Below are 22,452 nucleotides of genomic sequence, written 5' to 3'. Positions count from 1 at the left end.
GTATGTATGTTAGATCTACTGGTATGTGTGAACAGACTTCAAATTCTCTTCTGTATTCAATTCCAAGGGCTGATTTTGATCTTTAAAGTTAATACAGCTTCAGGTCCAATGGTCTAAATGTCTGTCTTTCTGCCTACATATGATCATTTATAAGCAAAACCAGTGGGGTGCTTTTGCTAGTAAACATTACATATCAAAGTGTAAGATAGAAGCAAGATATTCTCATTGTAGATCTATACACTAGCATTTATTTCAAATAAGGAGTCAGGGTATTTTAAAGCTGGTTGTTGGTTTGGTGTTTTTTGTGGCATGAAAGAAGACTGATCTATAATTTCATGGATTTAGATTTGTGGGTGGAAACAGTGAATATATTTACATAAACTGAAAGATGAGTGAGTGGTATTGTTCACCTTATAGTCTGTTTTTAGACTAGTAAATGTACTAGAAAATGTTCAATTAGGATGTAGTACAAATAAACGTATAGACGGTATGAACACAGCTCAGCTTTACTCATACAAATATGAATATCTGAATGTGATGAGGCAAGAAATAAGCGGGGGCTGTTCACGGACAAAGATCTGTGCATAACCCACACATTAATTCATATTTGTTATTTGCTTAGATTTAAGTGTATGATATCAGAGAATTAAATATGTGATATCAGAAAGAAGGGAAAGCAACAATGGACATGGAGTGGAAGTTACTTTTCAAGACTGTCAAACTGCTTGTTTTTTTCTTAATAGAGAAAAACATAAGAAATTATTCTATACTGATGAGTCAACTTCCTATAATCAACCTAAATATCTGAGTCATTTGAGCATTTCTTTATGAATAAAGTCTGATACAAGGGCCATAAAGTATATTTACTAGTAATGGAAATGTATGTGCTTTTGTAAATTCTGTGTTGTGGAAAAACATTACCATGTACACTTACTGTGACAGAGAAATGGTTTGTGTTTTGGTGATTAAAACATGAGGGGTGGCTTGAACTAGTACTCCATTCAGGTCATATTCATCCAAAGAATTTGCGATTTGCATGGAGTTCTCTGTAGAGGAGTTTGCGGTGCTTTTTTAGCTTTATGAAAACAAGGTTATAGCTGTGCTTGGGCAAGTGGAGGTTGTAGCACATGTATAAAAGCTCTGAAACTGGTTAAAGCGTGTGGGGGAAGATGTGAAAATCAATTTCCTAAACCCATACAGCTCTGCTTTAATATAGAAACAGAAATATCATGTGGGCCTTCTAGCTGAATGCTACCACTGCAAAAGGTAAAAAAACCCATGATTAATACTCAAAACATAGAATATTAAATAATAAACATGAATAACATGGAGGTTAATTTGTATCTCAGGTAGGATGAAATAGTTGGAAAGGTTGGTTAACTAGCTACTCAAAATATTATTTCACAACAATGGACATTCTTGGGTGAGTGCACCACCTAATTATAGCACTACCACCTAATTATAACAATATGTGGAAGCTGGTGTAAGATAAAGCATTACTCCTACACAGGGAATGTACGCTCTTTTTCATCAGTTCCCAAGTCAAAGAGGCTACTTTTTCAGGAAAACAGTGCACCACGTGCTTGAGTCATGATGCAATTAAAGAACTTAACACCCTTTCCTTTGTGCAGAATATTGGCATTTGTCAGAGTGTTTTCTCAAAATACAGGTCCCTTATACATATTTGTGATGCTAAAGTATTAAAGAGAGTAGCAGTTTTCCCCCCAGCTTCCCAGGAAGTCAACACAAATATAAAGGTAAGTAACTCCTGCATTCAACTGCAACTTTTATGAGAATTTCTGGACTACGATAAAAAGAGTAGGAAGATTGATCAGTAGCAAACCCAAGATCAAAGTCAGGGATTCAGGGTGTCCCTAGCTGTGTTACATTTTTCTATCCAAATTATTTGTGAAGACTTTATTGCCTCTCCCAGATACATAGACATCTTTTCAGTTCTAACGGATAGTTACTGGCAGTCCCCTTGCATCTGCTGGACATGTAGTGTGCGGTACTGCCCAGTGTAGTAAATCAACTTTTTTCATAAAAGGTAAAACCTTTGCATTGAGTTATGATGTACTTGCACAGGAGATTTGACCTCCATGGGTCAGCATAATGAATTGCAGTTTGAAATTGGCTATCTTCCCCACTACCATGAAGAGCTTTATCATCAGCAAAGTTTGCAACCTCACCATTCACCACCCTTCATATTATCATTTATGGAATACTTAATGGCAAATTAGCTGCAGAACTTGATCTTAATTCCTACACTATGATTTCTCATTTTAAATCAATTATTTATCCTTCTTTGAACTTCACCTACTTACAGCATAGCAGTTTAAGAGATTTTGGTGAAAAGTACTCCTGAATGCTCCTTTGAAAACCAAGCATGGTCAATTCCACACTTCCAAATAGCAATAGGATTATTGCACATGAGCAGACTATGCAAATGATGAAAAGAAAAAATACTTTGAGAAGCAAAAGACTAATAAAATATTCTCTGTACAATGAATGTCCAGGAAATCCAGTACAAAAGTATGACACACCTTCTTCAGATACATACACACTCTGTTAGCCTACAATGCCTCTCAAATCCGGCAAATGCCTCTCTTTGGAATTCTGCAATGGAGCTAATCTAGTCTAATAGCTGTTGGATTTATGCAGATTGCGCAGATATAATGTGCAGAGACAAAAAAAGCAAATTCAGGACAGAATACTCATCAGCCTCATGCCGCCTGGCAGTCTTGTCAGGTCTTTAGACTTTATGCCAAAGTACAGAACATTGACCAGGAACATTAATACTAGAACCCATCCTATAATGTACACATTGCAAATGGACTTTTCCTTAGCATCTTTACCTTGAAAGTGACAGCAATAAGATGTGCCATATTACTTGAAAGGCCATATTACTTAAAAGACACCTCAGAGTGCCCTTTGAAATGGCGACATAAAAGAGATTACAATGACTAGGGCTTGAAGCCAATTTGAACTGGTGATTAACTCTACAGGAAGAAGGGGGAAAAAGTTTTTATCGATGGCAACAATGAATGCATAATTCAGTACATTAAGGACTTCTGAGTGACAATTCAGCCTCTATTTACACATCTGTATACATATGCATGTGTATGTGTATATATATATGTATATTGTTCTTGATATTTCTCATGTTCAGCTGCTTTGAATAGCTGCTTCCATAGATGGAACCTATTTTTGATCAGCTGCATGCCAAAAATAATTACCTGGCATTCTGCCCTTGTGCATTAAGCCAAATATCTCTCAATTAAGAAAACTAATTTTAATATCTGACAATATAGCTAAAATACTATTCCATAAAGATAATAATATTTTAACATTCTGCTTTCTTATTATTGCCAAATTAGAAAGAAACATTTCACATAACACATGGAGAAGACTGGTGCAGGGAGCTAAACAGTTGCGTGTTTCTGTGGTTTGGAAATAGTGCCAAGTCGGAAGGAAAAGACATTCTCTGCATTTTCTAAAGCAAGATAAATACAGAAAAGAAATATAGATGAAAGATGGAACTGCTATCTATGGGCTCTGCCAGATTCCTTGGCTTTTTGGCACACCTACTGAAGCTGGCAGACTTAGCCAGTAGCAATCTTTTCCATTAAAAGGAGCAGCATATATTTCTGTTAAACACACTTTGTTTGTGCATTTTTAAGCTTCAAAAATGTCTGTGTAAATTTTTTTTTTTAATGATTCCTTCTGTACAATTGGCTGCAATTGCACTTATTTGAAGCGGCTCATTTATCACTGAGAGAGCTGCAGGCCACAGCTACTGTTAAGCAGCTCCAATAAACCTACAGCTTAGTGGGACAAGCTTCTTTTTATAAGACTAAAAGATGTTTAAAATGTGCCAAGAGGAGCTTTATGCCAGCCTCTAGGTTTGTTATCCAAACGTTACTAAATTAGAGGCCTTCTGAAGCACAGTATTTGGGCAAAGATAAGCTGATCTCCCTTAGGTGGCTGTTTTTTCCCATCCAGGATCAGCCAGATTTTAACAGAACACTTGCTATGTATCATAAACTTTGGTAATGTGAAATTTTGAAAAACAATTTAAAGTCTGAGGCTTAATCTACACTGAAGCCAAACTTCATTACCTTTGGCAACTGTGCAAAAGCAAAATGTTTTACATGCAAGTATGCCTACATTATGAATGGTGAAATGTTGCTTATTATGAAGGCAAAGGCTTACCGGTTTCTACTTTCTGGAGCTGAAACTGTAAGGAAAATGTTCACACCTGCCAGTTGCTAATACAATAGAAATTGCAGTGGTGTAACATTGTCGCTTTTCATGAATCCTTCTGACATCAAACAAAATATGCCAGTATTAGACTTAGTTCATGGAACATTTTATATCTGAAATTTTGAAGTATGATGTGATCAATATATTTGTGGGTGAAGGGATTGGGCATACTTCCTGTAGACAAAAGGCATGAAGAAATTTTGCCGTCTAGTACTCTCTTTCTTGACATTCAAGAACTGTAACAACTAATTTACAAAAAGCAACAGGCATCAGCTTGGAGCATGTGCCAAATGCTGTATCTACAGCCTGAGCTGTGGAACCTGAATAGAGCCAACTATGGCAACTAACAAGTGGGATCTTCTAAACTTAAAATACAAATATGAAAATCTAAATATGCAAATACATGCTATTATATCTGATAATATTATTGTAGAGACATTATACAAAATATTTTGGATGGATTTATAAAGATCTTATCTTAAACCTTATTTCATAATGTAAAACTCTATATTCTGCATTCATTGTTCTCACCAAAGGCCTCCCACAAAAAACAACCAACCTCAGCCAAATGCTCCTAAAGAGCAGGCGCTGATACTTCTGTATTTTATATTCTAAAATCCATATATATATGGTTTGTGGCAAAAAGGTTTTTTAGAATGTGTTTAGTAGAAAAAAGCAGCAATTGTCATCCATATTTTGTAATTCACATCTATTTATTTCAAAAATATGGTCTTATGAAAGTCTTTTCACCTAAAAAGGTTAGCCAAAACTTCTTTTTATGACTTTAACAAACAATAACTAATATTCTGTAAGCTCTGCACGATAAAATACACAACATATATTTTTAATACAGTCATTATAATAAAGTATAAAAGAACTCACCAAATGTTAAAACTAAATTTTACAATAACTTTTATAAATCATAGTGAAACCAACTGGTTTTATATCTTAGATTAGGAGGAATGGAAGAGCCTACATGTGATTAACCTTTCTACCACTAAGAAAAGAACTCAAAAAACCATGGACACCTATTATGAATTTACCATAGAATTCAGAAAATCATTATAGCTTTCATTGTCCCCTCCCCACAGAAAAAAAAACCCCAAGCAAAACACAGACTGAAAAAAACCTCATGCATCTCTTGATACTATAGTCTGATGAGAAGAGAGGAACAAATCTGATGGATTAGCGTCCCCAGTGAAGTTCCTATAAACTACAATTGATATTCTAGAAGACATCTATTAATATTTCATAACATTAAGAAAATGGAGCACTTCGATGTTGTGCAAGTAATTCAATAAAGCAGATGACAGAGTAAGGCTAAAGGTCAATTTTATGCACTGGTAGGTTGGATAGACACAATATTAAAAAATTCAGAAAGTGAATGGAAAATCTGATCTTCTGCATTCCATATATGTCCTGTAATCATTAAGTTAATGCTTCCTCAAGCCCCAGAATAATTCTGTATGTATAATGGAAGAAAAGTGTGAGAAAATGGACTTGTTCATAGCGCACCGCAGCAATACTGTATTTAAACAACTTGTTTAGATACTAAAAGCAGCTCAGAACAATGCAGAGCTCAACAGAGGCTAATTTACTCTGACTTTGTGTAGTCTTCAGCAGACATACACATGCAAAAAACTGCCAACAGCACCAGTTATGGTTCCCATATGGTATAAAAGCCTTAAAGTCTGGGTGACTGGTACTATCCAGTGGTCCGTGGTTTTCACAATAAACTTACAATGTTTGGTGTTTATGTTTTACTTACTATAATTGAGTTGTAGCTATGAATTAACAGTAATTGTATCTTGGTTTGCTTGAGCTATGAAATATGATCAATAATACAAGTATTTTATTTTTTTACTCTATCACTCTATTCATGTTTATTCACCTCTGCCTTTTTGCATGCTACATTTAATTTAAAGTTTTCTGGAGTGTTCTTCCTCTATAAGTATATATCTGTCCCAGCAAAGCAAGCTACCTATCTGTGATCAATGGCTTTATGTATCATCACATTACACAAAAATAAATTAATAAATAGAAAAAAACCCCACCTTTACTTTTTATTATACAATTAGTCCAGAATCTGAGCACAAATTTTAAGTCAGAACATCAAGAAATCTTCATATGAGACACTGGTAAGATTTCATAAATGCGACACTGGGAAGATTTTGTAAATGCTTTAGAATAGTTATGTACCATCTGAACAGGTACTTGCAAATGCATCATTTCATTGGCAAGCAGAAAAAGCATTTTTTAGTTTCATTGTTTGCAATCAAAGACACTGATATTCTTTTTGCAGGCCTTAATCCATTTGCATCTACAGAATTCAAAAGTATTTACCACTTTCTCAGCTAGTGAAAAACTTCAGTCATGAAGGAGTGTCTGTGTCTAATGAATCTTATCTCTGCTCAGCCTGAAATCCTCCATTGTGGAGAAGCAATATTTAGTTTTAAAGGCAGTACAAAAAGAGTCAATGAGTTTGTTTCTTAAAATTTTCCTTTCTAAAACAATAAAATGCTTGAATAAATTTTGTGGCTGCTTTTAAATCATGAATTATTCTTACAAAAATGAGAGCAAACTCATCTGACTTTTATAAAGTCTCTTGACAAAAAAAAAATTGACTTATATCACAAGGTCTAAATTCACTGGTGATTTACATTAACAATATTACCTAATTTAACTGCTGTGTATGAAGGCCAACATTATAGCATGCAAACGTCTAACCTGGGGAACAGTTTCCAAAAAGACATAGAAGTCAAAGTAGAAAGCTGGTCTAATATAAACTTTGAGGGCAATACTGTGGGCAAACAGAATAATGAAAATCTCTGAAGTTCAAACAGAGCTTATACAGAAACAGAGAAGTTATTTTACCTGTTTCAAGTATTCATACAGATATTACTGGAATACCAAATTCTGTTCTGAAGTATGTTGAAATTCAGTCCAAAAGGGAAGTTCAAAAATAAAAAAATCAGAACTGACATACGAATACGATCAAAGAATGAAAAAGATTTCCATCAGAGATTACACTTGCTTAACTAATTAAAAAGATTACAACGTGACAAGTATTTGATCTTACTCAATAAGAATGTGTATGAGAGTAGCAGCAATGTAGGGCTTTCCAGTTTACCAAGCAACAGTATCATACATGTAATTGCATAAGATAAAGCTAGACAAACCTTAGGCTACAAATATGGTGCAAATGTTTTTATGGGGAAGGTATTTAACTACTGGAACAAGTTATGATGGCTCTATTGGATTTTCCATCACTGGAATTTTTTAAGTAAAGAGTCAGTGTTTTTCTAAAAGATATACTCTATTCCAAACAGAAATAAATTGAAGCAATGTCTCTGGTTTGTATGAGCAAGGCTAGTCAGACTAGATCATTAAAATGACCCTTTCTAGTATTATAATGTATGTACCTATGATTATTTATCACAAGAGTAGTGTCCCGTGTACCTGCCTAAAATCTTATCTAGGCTTTTTAAATACTGGTGCATTAACTTTCTTCCAGCCCTACAACTTCCCCTGTACAGCAAGCTTGTTGAAAATCAACATTCAGAAAGATATTAATTTAAATTCAGCTGTCTGAAAGCTAGCTGTTTAGTCTGAGCTAGTCACCCAGGTCTTTTCTCTACTCAGTGGAGAAAACTAGGCACTTTCATAAGTCTGTTCCAGGTATCTTGGGCATCTAACTTCATCTAGGACAAGTCTGCAGTTCCTTTTTCTCTTTCCATTAACTACAGGTGTTGTAGACTACTTTAAACTCCATACCTAAAAGTGGCCAAAGTTAGATGAAAGGAATACATCCTTAATACTCCAAAGATCTTTTTTGGAATCCCTGGATTCAAAGTTAGTTAGATTGACTAATTTAAAATGTCTAGCTCCATTAGATTATGTTCAAAGTGTGTTTCAGTTACTGCTAGGCAGATAGTGTTTCATCATGATCATAGCATATAGATGCATCTCATCTGTATTTTTTTGGAAAAAGAAGAAATCATTTTTTTAAAAGCTCTTTCTTATTGCACTATTATTCAGAATTCTGTAATTCCTATCTAATAATGAACTGGACTGTATATTCATTTAAACACATTCTCCACTGCTTTGGGATGGAATTCACCCTATTAAACATAGATACCTACAATGTAGTTTGCAGATCTGAACTTTGAACCTGCACTCCCATGATAGCCAAAGTAGACCAGAAAATACTGCCAGTTACGGCTGAGGTGCCTTGCCTTTGCATAAATGTCAAAATTTAGAATAGGTGAAACACAGCGAAGAATCTATTCCTGTTCCTTGACTGTTATGAGGAATTCGTGTGACTATTGCAGATTGGCATGTCCACAGTGTAAACATTGAAAGTTAAGATCAACTATGACTTCGATGAATTTTGTTCTTCCACAGGCTGACTGTGGGTGCTTATTTTCCCTTGTTCTTATTTTTTCATTACTTAATATTCTCGGTAGAGGTCTCATTAGCTTCCTAATAAAAGACTTGCCTAAACTCTATAGGTGATGAGGCCATTCAAACTTCCCACGCCTTCTTCACACAAAAATAATAATGATATTCCACAAAACCAAATCCTTTGTACTACTTAGAAAGCAGAAATTAACTTCCACTATAGATTACCTTTCATCTTTATTCATTAATCAGTTTAATGTTTTTCACTTGTATATACTTTGAATCTTTTAAAATATCTGAAGTCTTTTAGAATGTATAGTATGAGCAATTTCATAAATGCCTATGCACACCACTATCCTCACTCACTCACTTTAGAAGCATATCCCAATTTATAGCTTGCCGATACAACCAAGAAAACGTGTGACACAGAGAATCACTGGTATTACTGATTAGTATTAGTTTGACACAATGACATGGTCTCTAGGACACTTATGTAAATATTCCTTCAGAATCCTCAGATGACTTCAATTCTTCCTTTAAAACATGTTTAGACTATTTTTTTCACTACTAAAGTCATTGCACTTCCTCATCTGTGTGTGCCTTGCAGAACAGTCTTTCTACAATTCATCTCAAAAGAGCATCCCTATAAAAAATTCTGTGCTCTTTAGTGGGCAGTTGGAGACTTTTCATGAACAAGCTTGATTGTTCTAAGGCTTCAGCAACAGTCAGCTATAGGTGGACAACTTTGTTCTTTTTCAACAGCAACATTTTAAAAGGGAATTTCGGCTGTTTCTATGAAGAATCTGGTAATGGCGGCTTCCAGTTGTCTGCAACTTTTCCTTTTTTAGTTCCCTCTAATTGTGACAGACTCCAAATGTGAAGAACATTGCCTGGTACTGCTACTTATCTTGGCTATAAACTGTCAATCCCCTACTGGATTTCTCTTCTCCCTTAGTCTGTGGACACAGCTATCTCCAATTTTGAATTCAGGTCAAAGCCTGTTCCTTAATCTGATATCTAAAAATGTCTCCTGCTTTCTAGTGTCCCACATGTCATTACAGGGTATCTGAAAATATAAATCTCTTTTCCAGCACAGCCATGAATTTTTACTTCAGAAAGAGGAAATGTTCTCTGGTGTTTGGTAGAAAAAAAGCATTGATCCATCTGTCACAGATCATAACCATTGTTTCATTCCCAGTCATAAGAACATTGAGTGTGGAACTGAACATATATGAAAAACTTTATGAAATTTTGTTTCTAAACTTCCTCCCAAATCACCATGTTTATCTACTCAGAATTTCACATGGCAATTGATATACACCAGTTATTTCCCAACCTTTTTGTCACATACCATTGCTTGAGAAAACTGAATGTATTTTGGGTGCAGTTACAACTAGGTAAAAAATTGGAATACTTCTCTCACAACTGTGTGCATATACCTGTTCTTTTGTGATTAGCAAATATTGTTTGCAGCAGTGGCAAAGTGATTAGCAAATACTGTTTGCAGCAGTGGCAAAATGTGAAATACAAGAATCTGGCTGAAATTACTTTCTCTATATGTTTTTATTCCTGGTTTCCTGGACAGAAACATGTATATACCTATTGCTCAGTGAACGGTCAGAAAGTATGATGCTTTGAGAAAGTCTCTGATGAGCTGTTCAAGCTCTTAGTAACTGTGTCATTCATGCAGAGGAAATGTTTCCCTGAAGCATCAGACTTTCTGTGTGTGTTATCAATGCACCAGAATTGAAATGGCTCACAATAAGGTGCAGTATCATTACTGCAGGCATAAATTCAACATTAACAACACTGCACCGTAAGTCAACACTTACTTTCAATATGTTTACCCGAACACAAAGTAAAATGAAAAGTCTGTGTATTGGTGAATTTTTCAGGAAATTTATGAAAATTAAGAACTCCTATCATCTCCACCTCTAAGGCCATAATCCTTATCTCTTCTCTGCCAAAGGGATAATTCTTCTGACTTTAACTAGGGAGATAAAACTTTGCTAAACAAATCTTTTTGAGAGAAAAATTCTCTCTAAAGTAAGGTCTTTGCAGAAGATGCTCATAATTAACCACTAAAATAAGAAATTGTATAAGTATCTGCAGAATTCATTTAAACAACTGCTGGTAAACTAAGCTTTTGCATTATTCTGTCTTGTTTTGTCCCCAGATTCAGTTACTCGCTGTTCTTAAGTGACTTTCTGCCATACTAGGAAACTATCCATTAAGATAACACAACTTCTTTTGCACAAGTCACTTGGGAATAACAAAATGCTGATGTGACTGATGTCACTACTGATTGAGTCAGAGTCATGCACTATAGAGGTGAATGTCCAGTTCATATTTCCATTCCCAACAATCACGTAACTATAGTATCTTTAGCACTAAAATATGGTTTCCTAATTCATTACTCAACTCAATTCATACTCAAGAATGAAGTTCAGAAAATATGAGGTACACAGCCGTATTCAAGAACTATTTCAAATGAAAGATCTCTTCTCTTGACCATACCAAGCCCCTTTGATTATCTGAACTCCAAATAAGAAAAAAATTTCACCTCACCTTCACCACTCCATTTTCATGCATGGTTATACAGTTGTTGGGATCCTCTGAAAGCTGACATAAAGCCTGAGCTGTAGCTCTGTGAACTGATGGATCATTTGACCTCAAGTAACGTACTAAAGGAGCTACAGCATTGGACTCTCCAAAGGCAACTCTATTTCTCCCCCACATGCAACAGTTGGAAATGGCCTCTGCTAAGTGACGTCTTAACTTGTCATTGTTCTGAGGAAGGTAAAAAAAAAATAATACATTAAAGACAACATAATATAACAAGAATTTCTTAGAAAACCAGAATTGTATTCTCAAACGTCTTTAAGGCATCCTATGAAATAGTATCAAAAACTAATGAAAGCTGTAAGACATGGAGCTGGTAGTCCCTTACTATTCTCTCTAAAGGAAGTGCTGTGAATTTTTTTATTATTTCAAAGGTGCTTTTAGACTGACTGGAAATTAGTTAAGATAAGCATTAAAATTTAACATACAGACCCATCACTGAGATTCTTTGCATGGTTCAGATTTATTGCTCTCTCAATACTTTGTGCTTTTTTCATACAGCAGCTGCATCTCTCAAAAGCAGTACTAAGCAACTAGGGCTATTAAAACTAAGCTCATCTTCCAAAGCAGTTTTAGTACCAGCCACAGAGTGTTTTCATGCCTAAAGTACATGAGCTACACACAGTTTTTCCTTGCAGCTGCTACAGAGTCTTCTGCTTTTGTCATAACCTTTTAGTTGGGTATAATGCAACCTTTCATAAGAGTTCATATACTTAGTATAATATGTTTAGATGTTACTTACTGTGTTTGCTAGTTTTGACAACAGAGGGACGACTCCATGATCGGTTAAAATAGCTAAATTTTCTTCGTCTTTAGCTATATTTGTAATGGCTCCACATATACTTGCTAAAACTTCTTTATTCTTTGATTTTAGCAAATTGACTACAAGTTCCAAGCCACCAACAAAAGATCGAACCATTTCCCCAGCATCCTTAATGAGAATTAAAAGAGAAATTATTTTTAAATATTGAATCTGTACATACATGCAAACATTAAAAAAGAGACTGGCACGATATATTCACAACTGCATCTATTGCTGTGCTTTGTTCACAAAGAAATATGATTAATTCAGAACACAGCTCTCTTAGTTGACATAGAAGAGTTAGACTGTCTTACACACCACCATCTAGGCAGAAATTCAATGCTTAAATAAAGATTATCTAGTGTGACTTTAGATACCACAAGTGTCATGTTTAAGCAAGGTATTCTTTATGGCCTCAAGCTGTCACTCCAGAAGGGTGCAAATCACCATTATTCACTGTATTACATTGGCCTGAAGGGTGCCACACATACCTTAGGACATCTAAAGCAGCAACAGACACCCCTGTTTAGGCTCTCATAGTGTCTTCTATTTCCTATATTAAGTCTGACAGCTAAAATAAATGAGTGGTAATATTTTCTGGTAGCAGTGCCAATGAGTATTTAGGAATATTTAAGAGGGAAGGTTACAGAAGTCATGACAACTGTGGGAGAACCGTTGGAGAACCATGGTGCACCTCAGAGTATGAACAATCATGTAAAATGTAACTAAAGGACACAAACTCCTGATCATGAATACAGAATCCAGATGTGGTCCACCTTTTCCATCCTGAAAAAGTTATAGTAAAATTAGACAAGGCTTACAGACAACAAGAATAATCAAAGATAGGGAACTGCTCTGTAGAAGGAATGACTAACCAACTAGGACATTCAAGGTAATAAACGACAAGAGGTATTATAGAGGTGTATAGAATCTTGAGTAGAATGGAAAGGACACACAAAGATCTCTCTTCCAGGATAAGAACTGGGAGCATCAGATAAACAGGGTTATTTTCAAACAAAGCATAATTCAGATATTGAAGTCCTTGGAGCTGGATTGCAGTGGCTGTTAGAAGTTTACGCATTATTAAATTAACAAAATTAACTATACAGATGCATAGGGGGGAAAAATCCATTATCAATTATACAGCATAAAAGTATTCTCTCTGATTTGGAAAGTTCTTGAGTCACAGATTTCTTGAAGGTAGAAGAGCATCCCAGTGAGGAAACCATAGCCACAAGTTTGCCCTGTTCTACCTTTCCTTAGACTTAGTATGAGACTACTTCCTTATGGACTAGTATGAGAAACAATCCTGTGTTAGTGAATCTTTGTTCTGACAGATCACTGGCTGGTCTCACAGTCTTGTGTTTATTATTGAACTCAAGTTATCAAGCCCATGTTTATATGTCAATGGGTAAAACAGAGAAAAAGAGCAGTTTTGGCAGTGTGTGACTGAACAGGTATGGAATCCATTTTGATGCTCCAAGCAAAGAGGAACTGGCAGTACCTGATAAAGTGACACACAGCATACAGTACTTCATGTACCCTTACAAGTATGTGGGGTATACCTCTTAAGTTTTGTTTAAGCACAAATTCTTAACTGATTAAGTTACATAGTCACTTACCAAAGAGTTGTAAACGTTCCATACCTGGCAGTGTTGTGTTCAAGGCCAGGTTGGACAGAGTCTTGGGCACATGGTCTAGGGTGAGGCATTCCTGCCCATGGCAGGGGGTTGGAACTAGATGATCCTGAGGTCCTTTCCAACCCTAACTATTCTAGGATTCTATGGAACTTCAAGTGCCTAGCCTGAAGATATCAAGTATTCCAATGTCATCTGGAAAAATCACTATTTCTACTTGAATGGGCCTATCAATTACTTTAGTTGAGTGAATATCTATACCAAGCATAGGTATTTGTGTTTTATCAGGACTTCTTTATACAATCTATAATCCACCCTGGCATTATTTGCTATATTTTCAACCTTTCAGATGTGGATCTGGAAAGATGAATGGTTCTCTTGAAGTACTTTGCCCAATGAATATATAAACTAGCAAATGACTTAATTATGGCTAACTTAAGGTTTTCTGTAAAAAAACAAGACTTAAGCACATGGACTATTTATTACAAAATAGATACGAGTCAGAAACCACTGTGGGCAAGTACTTCAGGTGTTTTTTGATGGTCACCTAGTTTTTATGGAACTATTTACTAGAAGTATGCCAGTAGAGCCCAAATCATACCCTTCAAAAAGGGTAATGAAAACAGGAATAGAGAATAGAATCATAGAATAGTTAGGATAGGCGAGAGGAGATTCTTGGTGTCACCATGGTGGCACATCTGCAGATGGCATTGGATGGCCTGGTGTTAAACTATTATTACCCTGGAAAGAGAGTAAAACTGACTGGCCAAGTGGCTAGCAGCAACTCTGTAAAAGGAATTTTAGCCTGTGCACATCAGTGATGGTAAATGTGCAGAGACGGAAAGGAAGGTCTGCAAGTGGACTTACTTTTATCTGCTTCTTTCAACAGGTCAATAGGAAAACTTTCAATAAGAACTACCAGACACTCTCCTGAAATTCATCTGGACTAAAAGGTCTTAGGACTTCATGAAAGTGCAAAGCTGGATAGTAAACTTTCCTAGGGCTAGGGAGTGACCCTGAGACAAAGAATGGTTTTGATTATATTTATTTCTTTTTGGGAGCTGATTTATGAACCAAGTAGTGTCCAACTGTATTGTGTTAGCTTTGCTGAGCAAATCTATCAGATTGTTCATGGGCTTGGTAAACAAAAATTCCAGAAGATAATGATGCAGTTCATCGCTTTAAGTTCTGGGTCTAAATGCTATACAGAGCTCTTAGCTGTGATGTTTCTTTCTCACAGAAAGGACAAGCAGTGGGTAGTCCCATCAAGAACAAAATATTTCCCACCACAGGCAGTGCAATTCTTGAGATTGGAAGGGAGAGGTTAAAGCCATACAGTGTGAGAGTCTAAATCAGAAGCTGAAGCATGTGGAAGAAGAGTAGTACCCGAGAGCAAACTTCATGTTGAAGTCCTATAAAACCTAGAATAACATATATCAGAGGTCCTTCTAAAAATCTAAATGGTTATGTGAAAGGACAATACAGGTTTGTGACTCAGAGAAGCAGCTGAGAGAAACAGAGAAGGAAAGGCAATGCTCTGCCATGTCTACTACCATGTGAACTACCTTTATAGGGAGGTGGGTTTACAGTGTTTCCCAAGAATACGCTAGCATAAAAGTTTCTCTGTCATTGTTAGTGCATGCATACAACAATGTAAAAGTATCTACAATCACCTGAATAAAAACAATACTCCTCAGAACCGCTTTTCATGTCTGTCTTGAAATATTAAAATTTGACCAAAGGTGGTAGATTATGGGTTTCAGAAAAAGATTGCCACACAGAAATTTCTTACCTATATATAGTGGGGGGATAGACAGCTACATGACTAGATACAGAAGGAAAGAAAATAAGGTATTTTACATTTAGCTCAATTCCTTACAGTTACTACAGATGTGTTCATTTCTTGTGTCTAAATAAGAGCTCAACAAATGGGAAAGGCTTCTGTTCAACAGGTAAACTTTACAGAGAATTGTCTAAGAGCTGAAAGGTGCCCTGCTATATATTAAAATGATTCTGCTTTTCTTCATGGTTCAGATATCTGTATTATTTGTGCTCTTGAAAGATGTTTCATGAAGAGATAGGATAACCTGTATCTCAGCAAACTAGTATGTACATTTTATATTTTCTTACCTTGCATATTTTCTTTCCAGGTGTTAATATCCCTACTTTTTTAAATTTCTTTCCTGACAAGCTTATATTTTCCACATTTTATAAAGGAGCACAGTCCAATCAAACTGATGGAATAATATAGAAACAATTTAGCAGTAAGTAAAAGAAAAGAGCGTCAATAATCATCTGTGAAACCAGCTAAACACAAGGACAGAACCTTCAAACAGTGATGAAAAGCAGAGGGAAACTGCAGAAACCACATGTCAGGAAAGTTTCCTAAATGTGATTGTGGGTGTAGTCTGGTGGTCTGTTTAAGACAAAGAGAAAAACAAAGTAAGAAATTTGAAGAACAATGAAGAGAAAGTTGGACTGAAATGAGAGCTTTAAAATCCATTCTGTTATGTACAAATTTTCTTTTTTCCCCCAAAGAAATTTAAACAACAAATGCAATCTTTCTGGTGTCATTTAGCAAAACCACGTACTTGCTTTGCACAGTAAATTTCTACTCATGCTGGGGAGAGGGGACGGGGTTGTTGTTTTGGGGGGGGGGGGATTTGGGGGTTGTTTTGGGGTTAATTTTTTTTTTTACTGAAAGATGTGTATTTATTATATAAAATTGCCATACATTAAAGATGTTTAAAGAAGAAATTATATGAAGTTGTGCCTGTGATTACGGAGATCTGGATTTAATTCTTCAGAATCTATGCTCTTTGTGTATTCTTGTATTAATGATCATATAGCTGTTCATGCTATAAAACCTAAAGTGGTTCTGCGATTTTAGTTTCCAGATACTCTCAGGCATTTTCATCTATACTTATTTTGTCACATAAGAGAAGAAAACCTATAACTTGTCTTTGGAAATATTTTTTTATTTTTTTGGTTCACACAAGAAAAAATACAATCTTTAAATTCCACCTTCTAAATTAATTGTTGTGTTCTAAATAGGGTAATATGTTGTGCTCTAAACACAAAGGGTTTGTCATTTCAGGCTATTAGTGTGTGTTAAGCATTCATATTTACCTGTAGTCCTTAAGCCTCCCTGCAGATATGTAAATGGCGTTGTTTCAAAGTCTGTGTTGTTTGGCATTAGGTAATAACATTATTTTGCTATTGCAACTGAAGGCGAAAGTATTCCATTTCCAACCTGATACTGGCTACACATTACATACGAAGTTATTCAACAAACCAGTATTTTGAAAAGCTTAGAGTACATCTTCGTATACATCTATACAAACAACAACTTGAAAGAAAAGGAAAATGCATTTAAGGGAATTTAGGTAATTTCTTTTTTCCCCTTACCTGTTGGGCCGAAACCTTACTTATTAGTAAGGCTAATCAGCCTTAGTTAAAAAATGGTATGGTAAGAATAAAGCCTAAGAAACACCCTTTCTAGATAAAAATATTGATAAAAATCACTAATAAGCAAGAAAACAGATAATGTTATTGTACACATCTGAGTGCATGTGTTAATGATAGGCTGAATGCTTCTGTTTTAATATTTCCTGAGATAAACAAAATAAGAAGCCAATTGCAAACATTTAGAGAAGCAATAAAAATGTTTCTAAAAACTGGCGGGGGGGGGGGGGGGGGAACGGGGGAAGCAAGAGCAGTTTACCACATTAGCAGGAAATATGTTCATTTTAATCTTCATTGTTTTAATAATTTTTAATGTAATATTTAACCTGAGGTGACAGATATGAAAAAAATACAGATTGTTTAACTACATTTTAAGTGGCTGAAGAAGACAGGAAGAGATAACACGATTTTTCATGACTTCACATGACCATGTCTTCTAACTAGTGGACAGCAAGTTTTTATCCTCAGAAAGTATGATAAATGCTATTTATTTAAAAATTGCATTAAAAGAGAAAAGTTTGCAATCTCAAGCAGTTAAAAAAAAAATCTAGCATGAATTCTGAGGGCAAGTTACCTGTTGTGCTAACAACAGCCTCATCCTGCTACTCTTTAATCACTGCATGACTATTACAGTTAAAAATTCAGTTAATTTTCCTTTTCACTTATTTCAACATTAGCTTCTGCCAAGAGCAGAAATACTGTAAGATAGACAAGCTTCACACATTTTCTTTAATTAGGAGCAGAAAACATTATGATAATTGCAGAAAGACAGATTTGGAAAAATCACTTGATCTTCACGGTGTTTATACAAGGAAAACATTCAGGATTTTTGAGTTCTCTTGTCATTATATTTTTTTGTGGTTATTTTCATTAAGTAAATAAAATTCTTCGAACTTGAGATATACAGTTCTTGTGAAAGAATTACTGAATTCTTTTGTAACTGAATTCCTTTCTTGTTTTTTCCAAAGTGAATACTGGTTTCTTTATATGAAAGACTTAAAGCCAACCACTGTATTACAAAAACACTTTGTGTTTATTTTTAAAAATACTCCACTTGTAAAGATGAAAGTTTCTCCACTAAAATAAGTAGTATTTCACTCTTAGAACTTCTTAAAAAGCTTAACGTGTCAAAGCTAATTTGTCAAGTTGAATTGCTTTTGCCTAAAAAAGTGATGGCATTGCTGTGCAAATAAATTCTAGTTATCAAGAGTAATCTTTAAACCACGTTTTCTTCAATGAAGGAAGCTGTTCATTTCCATCCCCTATTGCCAACAGAGTCACTTAGCATCCTAAAGCACTCTGAAATTTAAAATTCAAAATGAAGAAATGAAACAAATAAACTTCTATATTATAGTTGTTCAATTAAAAGGGAAACACACAATTTATATAATGGACTTTCTATTAATTTTTCTTATTAAACAACTCAACGGTAACATTAATCCAATTTATTTATATTTGAAGGCTAATTTTATTCCTGTCTATACAGCTGTGGAGAATTCCACTGTAGCAGAACAGATGAAGAAACATCTTGTAAGATGAGACTAACTCACTACATCTCACAAATTTTCTTCTGTGTTGGGCAAATACAATATATTGTATAAAAATATAATGTATAAAAACAACATGTATATATTGTATAAAAACAACAGCAGACAAGCAACATGGATTTTCCTGTCCTCTTCACCTCACTGAAGCACCTAAAGCCAGAGTGGGAAAGCAGAGTAGCTTTAATATGGCTCTGATGCTACTCTGTAGCCCAGGAGAACACAATTCCTTACCCCTGACTCTTCAGGATTTGATCACCACACAGTTAAATACTTGGCAAGTATATTGCTATTCATAGTTTCAAGAAACAAAAGCAAAGTCCATTAGCCAAGTGTACAGCCTAAGAAAGCATGCAATGCATGTTCTCTAAAAAGATGGTGGGGGGGAAAAGAAGTGTACATATTCACTCATACAACTTCTAATAGTCCTTTTGTCTATTGTTTTTCTTGCTTTTCAGTCTGTTGGCCTCCACCTACATTTTCTTCCCCTCCTCTAAACTGTCACTGAAGTTCAGTCCTGAGTAAATGCCAAAATCTAAATTTTTTTCACAGAAGCAGTAAAACTACTACTATCAAAGTCCTTTGAGGCCACGGTAGAGACAATGTCATGATTTGCATTAGAGTATTTTGAAAAGCATTTTAATAATGGAAGTATGAGAAACAAATAACATTGAATTACTGGAAAAGCTGGGCTTTGTTTCCATCAGGTTTGGATTGAATTGAATCCAAATAAGTGTCCAATACTCTTCTTGTAACTATTAATATGTTTATGAGATAGTCACCTCTACTATAGAAAAATAGGTTAGGGTTGGAATGAACCTTAAGATCATCTAGTTCCAACCCCCCTGCCATGGGCAGGGACACCACACATTAGACCGTGCCATCCAAGACTTCATCCAGCCTGGCCTTGAACACTGCCATGGATGGAGCATTTACCACTTCTCTGGGGAGTCTGTTCCACTGCCTCACCACCTGACCAGTAGAGAACTTCTCGTTTATATCTATCCTGATCTTCCCCTGTTAGAGTTTGCAAAGGCCCTTCACAATAGTTTGCATAGGTCCAGTGGATTCCTAGGGGAACTCAATGTGGGTAGTGTCTCTGCCAGAATAGGAAGTCCTATAACCCAAAGTGAGGGTGGGTATGGATCAGCAGGCCAAATGCCCACCAGCATCAGTTCACACAGATTCCAGGCCATACTGAATGTTTCCAAGAATGAGATTATCTTCCTTAGCAAGGTTTCCTATGGGGAAAAGGTGATCAGTAAAGGACAAAAGGATACATGACTGAGAGCTGCTCCCCAAAACCTCACTGCTCCATATAAAAAGGTTTAATGCCTTTATTAGACAGGTTAGCTGGTTGCCAAGTGTATTTTTATTTTTGGTACTGTAATTCAGACAGATTTAAACACTATCATCCATAATTACTAGACTGAAGCTGGTACACTACATCTTTATTTTACCCACAGTTTAAAATGAACTGTAGGTCAGACATCTGCCAAAGATTAGAATCAAGTGTAGGACAGCCAACATTATAGATTCAAAAACTTCTGACCTGCTTCTGTTTACACCCTCAAACTAGACACCCTCAGAATGTCTCCAGTAAAGATGGTCACTAGGGCAGGACGCGTATGTAGCTTAATACTGTAGAGATGCAAGACAGCAATATTGGAATGTTCTGAGGACAGCCTAGTAAACAATCACTGCAGTGACAATACAAACTAATAAACTGTTATAGCAATTATTCTTTGTGTCCTTGCAACTCCGGCATTGTTCCATAAATTTGAATGGTATATAGGAAAGCAATCATATCATAATATACCACTTACCATTACAGACCACTCAGAATCTGAACAAGCATGAAGTATAAAATACACTATAGTTCAATCAAAAGCTTCTGTGCTAGATAAAATGATTGCTTGAAATTTTCTGGTTTATGTTATGCAGCAAATGAGACACGATGATCTCCGTGCTCTTTTCTTGCCTTAAAATCTATGGAAGTCCCATGTGGCAAGTGAGAGGGTAAAGATAGGAAAAAAGTGAGATGGAGAAGAAAGAAAAACAAAGAAAAGATGAAAAAGAAAAACTGGGAGGAGAAGGGGGTTTAAACTTTTTACAGGTGTTTAAAATCCAATTAGCGAGTATAATTTAAAAGTACAGGAGCTACATGACAAGCTGTTGACCAGCATGTGTAGCTATTATAAACTAACTGCAAGGAAAGCTGGTCAAATATTTTCCAGTGGAACAGTATTCCATCAGAAAATGCTAATGGAATGGAACCAAAACCTTCCATAAGAATACAACGACTTCTTGAAAAGTTTTGACAGAAACCAGGCAGAAAGGCAGGCTAAATTACCAACATGTCTCTTCATCTTTTCTCTTGTCAGCCAGATGGCTGGTGAGTAGCCTGCCAGGCTGCTTGGCTTCTGGTTTTCACAGAATCCCTGACTTCTTGCCTGATGGGCTGCCAAACAGCTGGAAAGCCAGGTCTCCAGGAGCTCCTAAGCTTTTTGGCTCCTTATGGCCTCCAAGCTCTCAGGCAGCTGCTTTGCATGGAACTTAAGACCTCAGGCTCCCCAGTGTTAAAGATATGGGTTACATTCTTAGTTTCCCTTTGCTTCTCAGCTTTCAGGTTGTGCATTTTACAGGAACTGGACTCCTGTATTTGTAGACTGTTAGCACTTCGGGGCAATTTATGTCAGTCCATTCAGGGTCTCCAGGGTAATGTGTCTATAGGAGGCTCAAACAACTCCAGATAGTTGGTTCATGAAACTAGGCAGCCTGTGTCAAGAATCATTGGACAGGCTGGTTTTGCATGTACGCTGGCAAGAAAGGCAGCCAGTAACTGATTCATGAAGCCAGGTCTGGCTTCCTGGGCTTCCTAAATCTCCAAGGACTCTGGGGCTCTGGAAGGCCTGAGGGGCCTTTTTTCCCTCTCTTATAGTACTCTTTTGAAGTTTAGTTCATAACAAATGCTTAATCATTCGGAAAGTCTACATCCAGATACCAGGGATTAACAACTGCATAAAAATTAGATCAAATATAGAGAAGTAGGTATGACTGATATTAAAAATGCTAATGTCTAGAGAAAACAAATAGGAAAATAGAAAGAGTAGTAAGAACACTGAGTTTGAGGTGCCAAGGTATCTGTATAGAATTGCAAGGAACATAGCAAGGAAAACAAAGAAACTGGAAAATGCTGTACATATTCAAGTAGGGAATTTTGACATTATAGGCTTAACCACAGAGTGGTACATAAACAAAAATGTATTGGTACTATTTAAGTAAAATTTTTAAAATATAAACCAAATGAACAAGAGTGTGCATTATGGGCATGACTGATCCTTGCACACTACAGTTTTAAATTAGCAAAATGTGCAAACAAAGCATCTTAATTTATCTAGAAGAGCAAATAATTTTACTATTTGTTAAATATCAGAAAAAATTCGAAGTTCAACTATATTTCTTTGTTACTTTTAGTAGAGAAATCTTCTCTGCGGTTTTATACATATGGTTATGTTGAAATTTCCATAACAAGCAAAATCTGTGTAAGAATCCTAAATAGCATGGGTCATCAGCAGCATATTTTCCACCCACAGGTTAACTCCAGACTGCTGGCTCCAGTAGAAATCACTTCCTCAGTATATGATACTTCTTCAGTAAATGAAGGCTACTTGACCTCCACACATACCCATCTCATGACCCTTCCCTCTTAAACCTA

At 35.8% G+C, this 22,452-nt stretch overlaps 1 protein-coding gene across 1 annotated transcript in view; it reads right to left on the bottom strand.

Moving 5' to 3' along the window:
- Positions 1-22,452, bottom strand: part of ODAD2 (outer dynein arm docking complex subunit 2) — an 81,762-nt gene that overhangs the window by 8,305 nt on the left and 51,005 nt on the right. The window contains exons 17-18 of the mRNA XM_013130019.2: positions 12,029-12,217; positions 11,233-11,454 (exon numbers count right to left, since the gene is read on the bottom strand). Coding sequence (XP_012985473.2) covers positions 11,233-11,454; positions 12,029-12,217 — 411 coding nt within the window. The remainder of the gene's footprint in view (positions 1-11,232; positions 11,455-12,028; positions 12,218-22,452) is intronic.

Source organism: Melopsittacus undulatus, chromosome 1, assembly GCF_012275295.1.
Source record: "Melopsittacus undulatus isolate bMelUnd1 chromosome 1, bMelUnd1.mat.Z, whole genome shotgun sequence".
NCBI classification, from domain to species: domain Eukaryota; kingdom Metazoa; phylum Chordata; class Aves; order Psittaciformes; family Psittaculidae; genus Melopsittacus; species Melopsittacus undulatus.
Note: the sequence above shows the minus strand (reverse complement) of the source record. Positions and strands in the feature narration are given on the sequence as shown.